This window comes from Eptesicus fuscus, chromosome 11 (assembly GCF_027574615.1).
Source record: "Eptesicus fuscus isolate TK198812 chromosome 11, DD_ASM_mEF_20220401, whole genome shotgun sequence".
Lineage (NCBI taxonomy): Eukaryota > Metazoa > Chordata > Mammalia > Chiroptera > Vespertilionidae > Eptesicus > Eptesicus fuscus.
In genome coordinates, this window is record NC_072483.1 from 72822946 (window position 1) to 72838787 (window position 15842).

The 15842-nt window shown below is 48.3% G+C and overlaps 1 protein-coding gene and 1 long non-coding RNA gene across 2 annotated transcripts; one reads left to right on the forward strand and one right to left on the reverse strand.

The window, feature by feature from the left end:
• Positions 1-346: 346 nt before the first annotated feature.
• On the forward strand, positions 347-3138 carry LOC114232822 (uncharacterized). The gene is made up of 2 exons (XR_003618929.2): positions 347-423; positions 3020-3138. It is a non-coding gene; the product is annotated as an uncharacterized LOC114232822 (long non-coding RNA).
• A 2550-nt stretch (positions 3139-5688) lies between these two features.
• CATIP (ciliogenesis associated TTC17 interacting protein) lies at positions 5689-11279 on the reverse strand. The gene is made up of 10 exons (XM_008145275.3): positions 11228-11279; positions 10980-11072; positions 10418-10618; positions 10069-10124; positions 9074-9160; positions 8736-8903; positions 7559-7683; positions 6663-6739; positions 6257-6345; positions 5689-6017 (listed from the first exon to the last, which is right to left on the reverse strand). The coding sequence occupies exons 1-10, from the start codon at positions 11250-11252 to the stop codon at positions 5715-5717; spliced, it is 1224 nt and encodes a 407-aa protein (XP_008143497.1). The 5' UTR covers positions 11253-11279; the 3' UTR covers positions 5689-5714.
• Positions 11280-15842: the final 4563 nt, after the last annotated feature.

Here is a 15842-nt window from a genome sequence, read left to right on the forward strand (position 1 = left end):
GGGCATGGCTGGGGTTGGGGCTGGTGTAGTATGTTGTGAGGGTTAATTTTATGTGCCAACTTGATTGGACCAGGATGTGACTGGATATGTGGGTGTGCTTGTGAGGGTGTTTTTGGAGGAGATCAACTTTGAACTGGTAGATTGAGTGAAGTAGATTTCCATTGCTGTTGTGGATGGGCCTCATCTGGACAACTGAAGACCTGAATAGAACAAAAGGCTGAGTAAGGGAGAACTCTCTCTCTGCCTGACTGCCTTTGAATTAGGAGTGTTTTTCTCTTGCCTTCAGACTTAGCTTCGACTGGAACTTACACCGTGGAACTTACCTTTCCTTCTCAGGCCTTCAGATTGGGATTATGTATGCCATTGGCTCTCCTGGGTCTCTAGCTTGCACAGATCAGTGGGCTTCTCAACCTCCATACTCATGTGAGCCAATTCCCTATGTATGTATGTATGTATCTCTCTATCTATCACTTCCTATCCATTGGTTCTGCTTCTCTGAAGAACCATGACTAAGACAGATGTCTTCTTTGTATCTTTTTGGGGCCTTACTTATAGTTAGGAACTCAGTAAGTATAATTGATTAACAACTGATCAATACTTTGTACAACCTTTAACTTAACCATTATAGTGTAATGGTTAAGAGCAGAGGTTCTTTTTTATTTTTTTCAAGAGCAGAGGTTCTGACAGAGTAGCAGAGCGTGGGAACTACATGAGCTAGAGAACTAGAAACCTGCATATCAGTCCCCTTGCACCTGGAACTGTTGCTGGTTACTAAACCCTGCATGCGTGAAGTGAAATTTCATGAAGTGAAAATTCACTCAAAGTGAAGCACAAACCTAAATGTAAATATAAAAATTTTAGAAAAAAAAGTAGGAAAAAATCTTTAGAATCCAAGACTAAATAAAGACTTGTTAAACTTGACACCAAAAACCATGATCCATAAAAGGGAGAAACTGATCAATTGGATCTCATAAAACTTAAAAACTTTTGCTCTGTGAAGGACCCTGTAAAAAGATAAAAAGACAAGCTAAAGAGTCAGAGAAAATATTTGCAAACCACATACCTGACAAAGGACCAGTATCTAGAGATAGGAAAATCTCTTAAAACTCAATAGTAGCCAAAACCAGTTTGGCTCAGTGGATAAAGTATCGGCCTGTGGACTGAAAGGTCCCAGGTTCGATTCCGGTCAAGGGCATGTACCTTGGTTGCGGGCACATCCCCATAGGGGGTGTGCAGGAGGCAGTTGATCGGTGTTTCTCTCTCATCGATGTTTCTAACTATCTCTCTCTTCCTCTCTGTAAAAAATCAATAAAAAAAAAAAATATATTTTAAAAAAAATAATGACCAGCCCTAGCCAGTTTGGCTCAGTGGATAGAGCGTCGGCCTGCAGACTGAAGTTCTGGGTTCGATTCTGGCCAAGGGTACATGCCTGGGTTGTGGGCTCCATCCCCAGTAGGGGGAGGCAGCTGATCAATGATTCTCTCTCATCAGAGATGTTTCTATCTCTCTCTATCCCTCTCTTTTCCCCTCTAAAATCAATAAAAATATTTTTTAAATAAAAAAACCCTCAATAGTAAAAAAATCAAACAATCCTAAGTAATAAAGAGGTAATATGCAAATTGACTCTCATGCCCTCACAAGATGGCCACCCCATGTCATCACAAAGATGGCCACCTCCACATTGTCACAAGATGGCTGCCCCATGTCATCACAAGATGGTCACCCCCACATCATCACAAGATGGCCTCCTCCACATTGTCACAAGATGGCTGCCCCCATGTCATAACAAGATGGCTGCTCCCACGCCATCACAATATGGCTGCCCCATGTTGTCACAAGATGACTGTGCCATGTCATCACAAGATGGCCACCACAAGATGGCCACCCCCACATCATCACAAGATGGCCGGCAGGGGAGGGCAATTGGGGGCAATCGGGCTGGCAGGGGAGGGCAGTTGGGGGCGATTGGGCTGGCTGGGGAGCAGTTAGGTGTCAATCAGGCTGGCAGGGGAGCAGTTATGGGGCGATCAGGCTGGCAGGCAGGCAAATGGTTAGGAGCCAGCAGTCCCGGATTGTGAGAAGGATGTCTGACTGCTGGTTTAGGCCCTGCGGGATCAGGCCTAAACAAGCAGTTGGACATCCCCCGAGGAGTCCCAGATTGGAGAGGATGCAGGCTGGGCTGAGGGACACCCCCCCACCCCCCAGTGCACAAATTTCATGCACTGGGCCTCTAGTTCAATTATAAATGGGCAAAAATCATGAACAGGCATTTTACCTAACAGGGTATACAGATGGCAAAGAAACACATTAAAAGATGTTTCACATCATTAGCCATTAAGGAAGTGCAAAGAGAACCATAATGAGATATCACTACACCCCTATCAGGATGGCTAAAATAAAAAAGTCATAGTACCAAACATTGGCAATGATGTGGAGAAGCCAGACCATTCATAAGTTATGGGTGGGAATGCCAAAAGGATTCGTGGCACTTCAGAATACTAAAGATTTGTTTTCCCTTTGCTCAGAGAAACTTATTTCTTAGTGTTATGGAGCAAGAAGAGAGGGGTCATACAAGTTCCAGGAACAAGTGATAGCATCTAAAATCAACCCAGTTTTGAAATGGATGTCACAGAGCAGGCAGGAAAGTGGTTGAACTCCTTCCCAAGTCATCTGACGCATGACAGCAAGGCTCTCTGTGCATCGGACGTTCCTGCCCTCCCCTCTTCCCCACTGTTGCAGATTATTGGGGTTGGAGGGGGTTATTGGATCTCTGCAGAAATGTGCTGGGTGCACTAGGCTGAGTCAGCCTCGGTTTCAGTTCTCCACAGATGAAGAGAACTGGCCAGGGCCCTGCCTTCCTCAGGGTGACTGAGCACTCTCATCCCCAGCCCTTCCCACCCTGTTGGGCTCCAGCCTTCTGTTTCCAACATGCCATGCTCAGACCCTTTGCACTTGCTGTTCCCTCTGCTTAGAATACTTTTTCCACAGCTCTTCACAGGTCTGACTTCTTGTCATTCAGGTCCCAGCTCAACTGAGACCCCAGAAACCTCTGAAGTCTCCACCCTCACCTCTCCAACCCTGAGTCACTTTGTACTTATGACTCGGTTTTATTTGTTTTCATAAATGTCTGAAATTTCACATCTGAAATGATCTTTTTGTGTTTATTGTCCATCTCTTCATGTTACCTGGGGACAGGGACTTTGTCTTGTCATTGCTGATCTCCCAGCACCACAAATAATCCTGGCACTTGGAAGGGGTCCAATATTTGTTCAACTACTTGCCTGATTGAATGAAAGGAGCTTACTCTCTAGTGCTATCTAATATGGCAGCCACTAGCCACGCGTGCCTATTTAAATTGAAATGAATTTAAATTAAAGTGAAACTCCAGTTCCTAGTCCTATTAACCACGTTTCTAGCTGCCAGTGGCCACATGTGATTAGTGGCTACCACATTGGACGCTGCAGGTACAGAGCGTTCCTATCACTGCAGAAAGTGTTGTTGGATGGTCCTGCTCTAGACCATGCACATACATTGCACTTTCTTACTTCTGCTTATGTCATTTTCTCTGCCTGGAATGCTTTATCGGACCTTTAATAAAAATGCTACACATGTAGAATTTGGCAACTTGTTAAAGCAAACAAACAAAAGCCTTAATATCAATGCAGCAATTACACTCCTCAGAATGTCTCCTTAAGAAAATGATTGTTGATATATGCAAAGATTTAGCTACAAGGATATTCAATGCAGCAGTGTTGATGATAGTAAAAAATAAAAAGGCGGGGGAGGGGAGAGATTGGTTACATTATGGTAGAATCATCAAAAAATGTATACACACTTTGAATAATTATTAATTCCAATGGGTTAAATCTGCAAGAAACATCAATTGAGCTATCAGCTGTTAAAGTGTATATACATTTTTTGGGACACCCTGTAGAAGACTGTGACAGGGAAATATTTTCAAAATATACTGCTAAATGAAAGAACCCATTAAAACACATGAAAAAAGTTGCAAAACACCAGGAGATTGGGGTGGGAATCTAGGGAGATTCCAGCTTTATCTGTATGTTATCTAATATTTGAAACTTTTCAAGACTACAATTAAGTATGCAATTACCAGTTACTGAGAATCAATTACTGTTTTATTTCACTTTTTGTTAAATGAAGTCCCTTAGAACTGTGAAGACCAGATCAAACGTTCTATGTAAAAGTGCTTGACAGAGTAATTGCTGAACAAACACCAGTCACCTTTTTGCTAGCTCAGGGGTCCTCAAACTTTTTAAACAGGGGGCCAGTTCACTGTCCCTCAGACCGTTGGAGGGCCGGACTATAGTTTAAAAAAAAAACTATGAACAAATTCCTATGCACACTGCACATATCTTATTTTGAAGTAAAAAAACAAAACGGCAAAAACACCAGCATGTGGCCCGCGGGCCATAGTTTGAGGACGCCTGTAGTAGAGAGAATATTTGCCAAAACCTGAAGAGTGGCTGCCTCTAGGTAGAAGAATTGAAGTGAATTCACTTTCTTCTCTGGGGTATCAGCTTTTTCTAAGGTTTTTCTAATGAACATAGGGGAGGGGAACAATAAAATATATTATTAAAAATTCTTTAAGGTGCCCAGTCAGCATGACTCAGTGGTTGAGGTTAACCTATGAACCAGGAAGTCACAGTCCAATTCCCAGTCAGCACATGCCCGGTTTTGGGCTCCATCCCCAGTGGGGGACGTGCAGGAGGCAGCTGATCAATGATTCTCTCTCATCATTGATGTCTCTCTCTCTCTCAGCTGATCAATGATTTTCATTATTGATGCTCTCTCTCTTTTCCTCTCTGAAATCAATAAAAAAAAATTTTTTTTAATTCTTTAAGGCTCAAGTGACAGTTCTCCATGAAGCCTTCCTTCCCTGATTCCTGGGCCATGAACTAGCCCCCACTCCCAGCCTTGTAGATATTGGCTGGTATTGCTCACCAGAATGCAGAACTTCTCTGAGTCCCTCCTCTCGCAACAGGAAGTTGGATGAATGAATTGACGGAGGGCACCCCCATTGCCAGCTGCCTTCTGGGAGCTCGCCTAACATTTGTTACTGAGCGGCAGCCGGCACGGGGTAGAAACGAGCTCCTGGATAGACTGACATTAAGCAAGGAACCTGACGGAGGTAGCGACCACCTGTCCATCCTTTTTCTCCGGGAGCCGATAAATGGGGACCCGTCAAATGGGGACCCGTCACACCAGTTTGTGGGGATCCGTATGTCAGTGAGAATGGGGAGGGGGTGGAGTGTGAGAGCTGGCAGCGGTGCTTGGGAGGCTTCGGAAGAGATGAGCAAGACCAGTGGTGGTCAGGATCCCTTCTCCATCTCTCCCCCGCCTCATCTGCTCTTTTTCTTGGGGTGGGGGAGCGGGCAGTTATGTTAAGTGGTATCCACTGTGATCCTGAGTGACAAGAAACCACCCCCCACCCCGCACCCCGCTAACCGAGTGACTAAGAGTGTGGGTTTTGGAATGTAACCTCCAGATTTGAATCCAGCTTCCCACGTGCTTACTCTAAGAGCTATGGAACCTTCGGTGCCTCTAGTTTCTCATCTGTGAAATGGGGATAATGATGAAAATAGCATTTAGGAAGAAACGCTGAGATTCTCTCGATAAACGATGCTAATGGCTCCTATTCTTAGTCAAGACACCAGGCTGGCCAGGGAAGGTTCCAGCTCGGTTTATTCGCATCAAAACCGCAGCAGGGAGAGCAAGGCTTCCGGGTCCCGGCCGGGCCCCAGCTTCAGGGCGCGGGCCTGGTGCGACTCGCGCTTGGCCGCGGGGTCCAGCGAGCGGAAGGGGCTGCGCGGGGTGGAGGAGCGCAGGGCGGGCGTGGGCGGGCGGCGCACGGAGAAGGGCCCGAAGAACTCGGCGGCGAAGGTGACCACGTCGTCCGGCTGGCGCAGCAGCAGGAAGAGCAGGAAGTCGGAGACGATCGCCTGGCCGTCGGGGTGCTGCTGCAGGTACCTGGTGTGGCTGAGGCGCAGCTCCTCCTGGCGGGGACGAGGCTGAGCCGGCCCGGGACCCCCGCACCCCAGGAGCCACCCCCCACCCCCGCCCACTTCGCTAGGGCACTTAGGGACGCTGGGGCTTCCCAGCCCCTTGGGGTGTGCATTGCAACCAGGCAGGAAGAGAGATCAGTAACGGTGGGATGTATGCGGGGGGTGGGGGCGGGGAGGGGGGTGGCTGGAAGGGGTATGGGCACCCCAGGCTGGCGGCGGCCTCTCCTCACCTTCCGTTCCAGGAACTTCGAGTGCAGCTCTATGTCCTCCTCCCACGCCAGGGGCTTCTTCTCAAACACTGGGCGAGGCTCAATCTCATCTGGGAGCCAAGGGAGGGAGGTTGTGCATCCACCCCCCCAGAACCTCCCTCGGATGCACAGGGACGCCCAAGAGCACCCAGGTTGCAGGCAGGTGAAACCCCAGGGTTCTGCCCACATGGGCAGAGTTGCTGGAAGTGGGTCCCCGCAAAATGACCCTCCCCTAATTGCCTTGGGGTCAAGGGCTGGAGGGCAAAACTTCTTTATAGGATCTCCGGCTCTGATGGCACTCATAGCACCCTCAATCCAGCCTCTGCAAGGGGGGCGGGGGGGAGGGCTGGGTGTTCCCACTCTCCCACCAACTAGAGGCTTCACTCACCCTCCTCCCTCAAGACGGGCATCTTGGTGATGATGCAGCAGCCGGGGGAGCCCACCTGGACTCGCTTGGCCAGGTGCCTGGAGTGCCACACAGGAGAAGGTGTGCGTTGTCCTAGACCAGCCCACTCCCTTGAAAGGCAGCCGTCCTGGGGGCTTCCCTCTACTGCTGTCCTCCCACTTATCTTAGAGTTCCCAGGTCAAGTTCATTTCTAATTCCCCAGTAATGGCCCCTGCTTTTCAAACTGGGCACCGTTCCTACCCCTGGAGATACACGCTGGTGTGCCAGGACTGGACCAAAACCTTGAGCGTTGTAATCACTAAAAAAATCACGAGCCTCGGATATGTGACGTGCCAAACAGCAACAACACGCTAAGTGATGAACTAAGCGAGTCCAAGAATGCTCTGATTACCCTGTTTTCCGTGTAGTGAGTACGTCAATACCTCTTCATAAATTTCAAGAAACAAATTCCCCTCCCCCTCCCAAATTTTCTCGAGGTTTGGTCGCCTGCATGTGGCTGATGACAGCTTAGTAGTGTGCCAGAATGCCTCTCCCAGCATCTTATTGAGTGCTGAGTTGTTCAAGCCTTGGTGTTTTTCAATGTTAAACCCAGCACCTGTGACAGCTGCGTTCACTGTCCTAGGTCCTGTGGAACTGGTGGGAGCATCCTCTGCCCTTTAGGGCTCTTTGGTGAGGTCTGGGAGGCATCATGAGGGTCAGGAGAGTGAGTGGATGAAAGGATGAATGGTGTGGATAATGCAGGGGCACTCAGATCTCAACAGCATCTCTTCCTGGTGGTGTCCCCAGAAACTGGTCTTCCTTCTCCTGTCACCTCCAAGGCTGAGTGCCCAGGTTGTGCTCACCCTGCCCCCTTGGCCCGCCCTCAGTAAGTAGCTCACCCGTCAGAGAGCAAGTAGAACTGGCAGGAAAAGGGGATGCCCTCATCCGAGTGTACGGTCTGCTCCACGATGAATACTTCCGCCTGCTGACGGTCCACCTGGATGGTCTGGGAGCCCAGGGCTTGCTGGCAGCAACCACAAAGGAGAGAAGGAGGTGAGGTGGATGCCCACCAGGGTCTCTCTGCCAATCTTTCCCTGGCCCTTTTCTCCCTCTTACAGCTTCAGTCCTTGTTCACCAGCGATGAGCAACAATTGGCTGTCCAGGCGCCACAAGATTTGAGTTGTACCCCCAAAGTTAAGTTGGGGGTCTCCTCATAGCCAGCTCCAGCCTGTTCCTGCCCCAATCCCTCCCCAGCCCCTCTCCATGACCAAGTGCTTTTAGTTGGCAGATTCTGTTACGAGGATGAGGATCAACCAATTAGGTGTGAGTGTGTGTGTATGGGGGGATGGGGGGGGGGGCAGTGAAGCTGAGGGGTGGGACTAGACTAGGATTTGTGGCCCCTGGTGCTGCAGGCAGGAGGCCCTGCTGGAACTAAAACATAAACCCCTGTTAGGGCTGCAGCCATGGGGAGAAAAGTGCTAACGTGAAACATGTGTTTCCAAGAAAACATGGGTAAATGGCATGTGCCTGTTTGTGTCAAACACATTGCTAGGGCTCCTGCAACATGTGATAGAAAAGACTAGAACGTCATTCACAAAGTTGGTCAAATCAGCCCCAAAGTGTGTGTCCAGAGGCACGGCTTTAAAATCACACATTGCAGGGAGTCCTGGGTATGTGGATTATGAAATCTTAGCCCAAACAAAAAACCAAAGGAAGACCCTTCGGGGTTAAGACACAATAAAGAATATTTAAGTGTACTTGGAGATACTGCATTTCCTGTGGTTAAAAAAAAATATGTTTCTTTTTCCTGGACTGAGTGTTGTTTCCCTCAACTGCTCACCTTTCAGTCCCTCTCCTCACGCCACCTGCCCCACGCTTGATCGTCTGTCTAGCAAATGAGGCCTTACCTTCTCCTGCCTGTGCAAGCCCCTGTCCCTCACCCTGGTTTTATCCCCATTCTACCCCCCTTCCACTCTGCAGTTTTCTCTCCCTGCACCTCAGCATTCTCCTGCCCCTTCTAGTTTTCCCCAAGCCAAGCCCCGCCCCCCGCTCCCCCCGGCCTGGGAGATCCCTCACGTAAGTGGAATAGCAGAGTTTGCCCTCCATGTCCAAGGCCAGGAAGCGGGCATTTTTGGGCACCATCCGCCTCCAGGCCATCACCCTCAGCAGCAGCAGGTTGGCAGCCTGGGAGATGAAGCCCGCGGTTGAGTGCCAGGGGAAGAATGTCACTTCGTTCCTCACTTCCTGTTCGGGACAAAAATGGGTTAGAAACATAGAAAGGGACAGGGAGGGTGGGCAAGCCAGGTGCTGGGCATACAGTCCTCCCTGAGCCCCCACTCCAGGCTCTGGTGCAGTTGGGCCTCCTGGCGTCCAGAGGATATGGAGGACAGTCCCCACCTGGCTCCCACCCTCACCTCACCCTCCTTGATACTTCTGGTCATGGCCAGCTGGTCCCCCTGCTTCAGCAAACTCGTCTTCCGTTCCATGGGGAGGACGTGGAACTGCGGGCCAGAGCACGGAGAGGAGAATCAGGGACTCCCAGGATTGTATACGAATGCCCCCCCCCCCCACACACACACACACACACACCAGTCCCAGAAGTCACCTTGTTCCCTCTCCTTTATAAGTGAGAAAACCAAGGGGAGATTTGGATAGAAAACCTTCCATGTGTAGGAAAGCCCAAGAATAGAAGTCAGGCTATGGTGCAGAATAAAGTTAAAAAGCAAACACACTTCAAACACAGGCTTTAAAAGATGGGCATGGTTTCTGTGGGAAGGTTCTTAGGCAGAAGGGGCTTCCACAGTGTAAACAGGTCACGTTCCGGAAGTTAATGAAGCGGCTGGGGCGGTTGTGAGAGGCACAGAGCAGGGGAATTTGGAGGCAGGTGGTGACAGGCCCCTGGGAAAGGTCAGGCTCTGGGAAAGGTCAGCCTGCATGGCCCTAGGACAGTGGTCGGCAAACTGCGGCTCACGAGCCACATGCGGCTCTTTGGCCCCTTGAGTGTGGCTCTTCCACAAAATACCACGGCCTGGGCGAGTCTATTTTGAAGAAGTGGCGTTAGAAGAAGTTTAAGTTTAAAAAATTTGGCTCTCAAAAGAAATTTCAGTCGTTGCACTGTTGATATTTGGCTCTGTTGACTAATGAGTTTGCCGACCACTGCCCTAGGAGATGCCTGGCTTTCAGGCTGGAGGGGGTCCTTGTGTATTAGAAGGTCATCAGAAGCAACCTGCTGCTGGCCTCCTGTTCCCTGGATGGATCGTTTCCACCGCTTTTGTAGGGATTACAGGGTAACTGAGGAGAGAGTTAGGGTGACATTCTATTGAACCCCCTCCCTCCCTCCTCTCTTTCTCCCAGGGTCTCTATTCTCTCGTCCTGGATTGGGGTCAATGTTCAAGGCTCCAGAAGGTACCTTGACGAACTCCTGACTATGTTGTTCCATGATCTCCAGGTTCCAGGTGAGATAGCCTGGGGTGGAAGGAGGGGAACAGTGCCATTGAGGGGGACAGTGTTGGAGATTGCGGGAGGGGAGGGTGGTGGCCCAGGCTGGAAGACCCAGGTATAGTGTGGCCACAGCAAACAACTAGACAAAATCCATGCTCTTGTCTTAAGTCTCCCCCACCTCCCTCATACTCTCTGTGCCTCATTCTGGTCCCACAGTGAAGTCCAAGGGCTGGTCCTGGGGATGGAGGAGGAGGGTGGGAGGATGCTGGGGTGTGGTAGGGGGGCGGGGAGAGGGCATTCAGCAGCAGGAACGCTACCCAGGAGAGAGTTTCCGCAGAGCATCTTGTCCACGAAGCCACGGGTGAAGGCGTGCACGAGGGCGCATTGCGACATGGTGCCCATGTTGTCTTCGTGTTTCCCACTCTGCACCTCAATGGTCAGCTCTCCCTGAGGCTCCCCCGTGTTCGAGACCATGGCCAGAGTCTCGGAGAAGAACAGCATCTGCAGCTCCTCCTGCCCTGGGGGAGGGGGGTTCCATGGCGACAGATGAAGCCCCAGCTCCAAGCCTCAACTCTCTGACCCCCTGGCTACGAGTGCCCCACAGTCCCTACCCACTCCCTCCTCAGCCCCGTCTCCCAGGCAGCCCCTACAGCAGCCAGCAGGTGAAGACACCCCCAGCGACCCCCATGTCCCTGGTCTTCCCTTGGAAAATATCAACAAACATCAACCCTTTCTGAGTCCCAGGAGAATCAAGGCTGAGAGAGACCAGGCCGGGTCTGGGCCTTCCTTCTCTCTCCCCTCCTCTCCACACTTGTGCCCCCCACCCCCTGCCACACACACACACACACACACACACACACACACACTGCCCGGGCTCACTGAGGGAGTCGAGGAAGTGCATGGCTTCAGCATTGGCCTTTGGGGGTGGCCGACTCTCTGGGGCTGGGGCGGGCTGGTCCTTGGCCTTGGGGCCTATGGAGGGAAAAGAAGCTGGGATGGCCGACCCCAGAGGGAAGGACAGGGGTGGGCAATGGTCCCAAGAGCAGACTCCTCCAAGACTACCTCAGGGCAGGTTGTGAGGGAGAAGGTAGCCCTCCCCTCTCCAGCCCCAGCAGCCCTCTTCCCACCTTTGGATTGAACTTTAGAGGACATGCTGCCTGCTGCCTGCCACCCGGTCTGTCTCCAGCTGTCTCCATGGCAACTGGGAGCTAGCTACAGTCTCTTAAAGGGCCATTACCCACTTCCCCAAACACCCAGATCTTACAGGAACTGCATGTGGGTTCCGGGACTCAGCCCAAGCCTGAGATATTGTCCAGCAGAGGGAGCATGTGACATTCTTAAGAGGCAGGAGGATGACATGGGTCATTAGAATGACCTTAGATGTTGTGGTCCTGAGTTAGACTGCCCTAACACACACGGAACCCAATTCGATGTCCTGTGAATAGTGCTGCACGTTGTAGTCCTAACACGTAACAGAGATGGTGGTACAGTGACAGTCACAGCAAACTCAGAAACCCTGCTGACCAACAGGTGAACTACATATGTGGCTCACCTTTGTTGAGCCGCCCAAGTTTCACCAACCTTTTGAAGAAACTCTTGTAATTTATTACATGCTGGAATTGGTTCCTGGCATCTCTCTCTCAAATAAATTTAAAAATATATTTTTTAAAAGAAAATATGGTAATCTACTTATATATAGGATAAATAAGTATAATATAAACTGCCTAAAGCCATTTTAATTTTAAAAAGAAGACCATTTAGTAATCAAAGCCCCCTTAAAAGTTATTAATATTAGCTGAAACCAGTTTGGCTCAGTGGATAGAGCGTCAGCCTGCGGACTGAGGGGTCCCAGGTTCAATTCCGGTCAAGGGCATGTATCTTGGTTGCGGGCACATCCCCAGGGTGGGGTGTGCAGGAGGCAGCTGATTGATGTTTCTCTCTCATCAATGTTTCTAACTCTATCTCTCTCCCTTCCTCTCTGTAAAAGATCAATAAAATATATATTTTTAAAAAGTTATTAATATTCATTAGATTTGTGATTAGAATGATATGGCTGGTAAGTTAAACTTAAGAATTTTTGAAATGCTTATGTTTTAAAATATGCATTTTAAGAAAATGAGCATTAATTTTTTTATTTTTTTAAAATATATTTTATTGATTTTTTACAGAAAGGAAGGGAGAGGGATAGAGAGTTAGAAACATTGATGAGAGAGAAACATCAAATCAGCTGCCTCCTGCACACCCCCTACTAGGGATGTGCCCACAAACAAGGTACATGCCATTTTTTTAATAATAAATCTTTATTGTTCATATTATTACAGTTGTTCCTCTTTTCCCCCCCATACCTCCCCTCCACCCAGTTCCCACCCCACCCCATGCCCTTACCCACCCCACTGTCCTCGTCCATAGGTGTAAGATTTTTGTCCAATCTTTTCCCGCACCCCCACACCCCCTTCTCCCTGAGAATTGTCAGTCCACTCCCTTTCTATGCCCCTGCTTCTATTATATTCACCATTTTTTTCTGTTCTTCAGATTTTATATTCACTTGATTTTTAGATTTACTTGTTGATAAATATGTATTTGTTGTCACTTTGTTGTTCATAATTTTTATCTTTACCTTTTTCTTCCTCTTCTTAGAGAATACCCTTCAGCATTTCATATAATACTGGTTTGGTGGTGATGAACTCCTTTAGTTTTTTCTTGTTGTGAAGCTCTTTATCTGACCTTCAATTCTGAATGATAGCTTTTCTGGGTAGAGTAATCTTGGTTGTAGGTTCTTGCTATTCATCACTTTGTATATTTCTTGCCACTCCCTTCTGGCCTGCATAGTTTCTGTTGAGAAATCAGCTGACAGTCATATGGGTACTCCCTTGTAGGTAACTAACTGTTTTTCTCTTGCTGCTTTTAAGATTCTCTCTTTGTCTTTTGCCCTTGGCATTTTAATTATGATGTGTATTGATGTGGTCCTCTTTGGGGTTCTCTGTGCTTCCTGGACTTGTAAGTCTATTTCTTTCACCAGGTAGAGGAAGTTTTCTGTCATTATTTCTTCAAATTTGTTTTCAATATCTTGCTCTCTCTATTCTTCTGGCACCCCCATAATTCAGATGTTGGTACACTTGAAGTTGTCCCAGAGGCTCCTTACACTATCTTCATATTTTTGGATTCTTTTTGCTTTTCCAGTTGGGTGTTTTTTGCTTCTTCATATTTCAAATCTTTGACTTGATTCTTGGGATCCTCTAGTCTGCTGTTGGATCTCTGTATATTATTCTTTATTTCAGTCAGTGTATGCTTAATTTCTGATTGGTCCTTTTTCATATCCTTGAAGGTCTTACTAAATTTCTCAGAGGTTTCTAGAAGATTCTTGAGTAATCTTATATCCGTGATTTTGAACTCTATATCCAGTAGTTTGCTTTTTTCCATTTCTTTCATTTGTGACCTGTTTCTTTGTCTCCGAATTTTGGCTGCTTCCCTGTGTTTGTTTCTATGTACTAGGTAGCTGCTAAGTCTCCTTGAGTTGATAGAGTGGCCGGTGTCCTATAGGGCCCAGTGTCTCAGCCTCCCCAGTCACCTGAGGTGGATGCTCTTTCACCTCTTTGTGGGCTGTGTGCACAGTCTTGTTGTAGTTAAGCCTTGATTGCTATTGGTATCACTGGGAGGAATTGACCTCCAGGCCAATTGGCTGTGATGATCAGCTGTATATACACTGGAAGATCTGTTGTGCAGGAGACACCCTTATGGGGCAGGACTTGCTTCAATAGGGCTTTGGTGCTCACTGAGTCTGCCCCTTGAGTGTGTCTCTTATGAATGTGAAGATTTGTAATCCAGTATGTTCTCACTGTGACCACTGGGTACACTGGCTCTTGGATCTCCAGGGAGGTGCAAGGTCACTGTCTGGGGCCTCCCAGCAGGAGCTACAGAGATATCTTCAGATCCCTCCTCTTTGTATGGGGTTTGGAAGTGCCCAGACGAGGCCCAGCTGTGAAGCAAAGCCACTGCTGCTGCCAGGTAGTAGGCCTTCTTTTGGAATCTCTGGGGCTCTCTGACCCAGCTGCAGTTTGTTTTAGGCAAAAGAACAGGCCATTCATATGCAAAAGCTGATGCGCACAGCTTGGGTGGGGATGTAAATTGGGTGGGGTGGGGTCTCTGGGAATCACCAGGGCGGGGCAAACAGCAGTGGCTTCCCTGAACTGGAGAAGTCCCTGGTTCTCCTCGTCCAGTGCCCCCCCCCCCCCCCCCCACCCCGCCCCCCCCCTCCCGTGCAGGAACAATGATCACTGCGAGCACCTCTAAGAGTAAGCCGCCCTCGCGTTCCTGTCCTGATGCCAGACAGTCCAGTTTCTCCCCGTACGTGCCTGGGTCCCCCAGAGTCTCGCCCGGAACTGGAGTTCAGAGCAAACGGGAGCTTGTATCACCCTCCCAGTTTAAAGAGCAGCACATCCAGGTGCCAGCACTTTCCGTGCCTCCGCACCTCTTAAGGATCTCATTGAGCTTTTTTCACCTCTCTAGTTGTGGAACTTCCTCTGGGCCAGCTTTCCCACGGTTCTGGGTGGTAGTTGTCCTGCCATTTAGTTGTGGTTGTGAGAGGCAGCAAGTATAGGTGCCGCCATCTTGGTTTCTCCAAGGTACATGCCCTTGACCGGAATCGAACCTGGGACCCTTTAGTCCGCAGGCCGATGCTCTATCCACTGAGCCAAACCGGTTAGGGCGCATTAATTTTTAAAAGCCAAAGTGATTTATGAATAAGCCTCTCTCTGCACGTGAGCCATCAGTGGCATTAGGAAAACTCACAGTTGCTTTGGAAAGCAGTTTATTAGTTCCTCAAAAAGTTAAACATGGAGTTACTGTATGACTTAGCAGTTCCACTCCTAGGTATATACCCAAGAGAATTGAAAACATCTGTCTATGCAAAAACTTGTACACAGATGTTCATAGCACCATTATTCATAGTAGTCAAAAGGCGAAAACAACCCAACTGTCCATCAGCTGATGAATGGATAAGCAAAATGTGGTGTATAAATGCAATGGGATATTATTTAGCCATGAAGGAATAAAGTACTGATACATGCTACAAAATGGATGAACCTTGAAATCATATTGAGTAAAAGAAACCAGTCACAAAAGACCACATATGTATGATTCTATTTATATGGCATGTCCAGAATAAATCTAGAGACAGAAAGTAGATCAGTGGCTGCCTAGTTGGGGGTGGGGTGGAGGCATGGAGGCAGGGAGTGACATCAAATGGGCACAGGGTTTCTATCTAAGATGATGAAAATGTTCTAAGATTAGATGGCGGCCATGGCCAGAAAACTGCCAGTACTAAAAACCACTGAATCGTGCACTTTTTAAAAGGGTGAATTTTGTGTTATGTAAATTATATCTCAAAGTTGTTAACAAAAAAAATAGAGGATTTACATAAAATCTAAAAAAAGCAAACCCTATTGCTTTCATATGTGAATCACATCAAGTTTTGTTTTTTTTTCTGTATTTTTCTTCAAACACCTCGGGGGCCATGTCTACCTCCATTTCTTCTTTATAATTAATTATAGCATCAAAAATCTGATACAGCATTTTCCAAACTGACTTCATATGCCGTTTCTCATCAGACTCTCCTAATAGTAAGTCGAACTGTTAGTGAAGGGTTGTGATTTTGCTGCCTTGCATCATTTCTGGTATCAGACCTCCTGGTCCTTTGGGGGACTCTTTCCCTACTCCCAATGCACTGTGTTTCAGTTGGGTCTG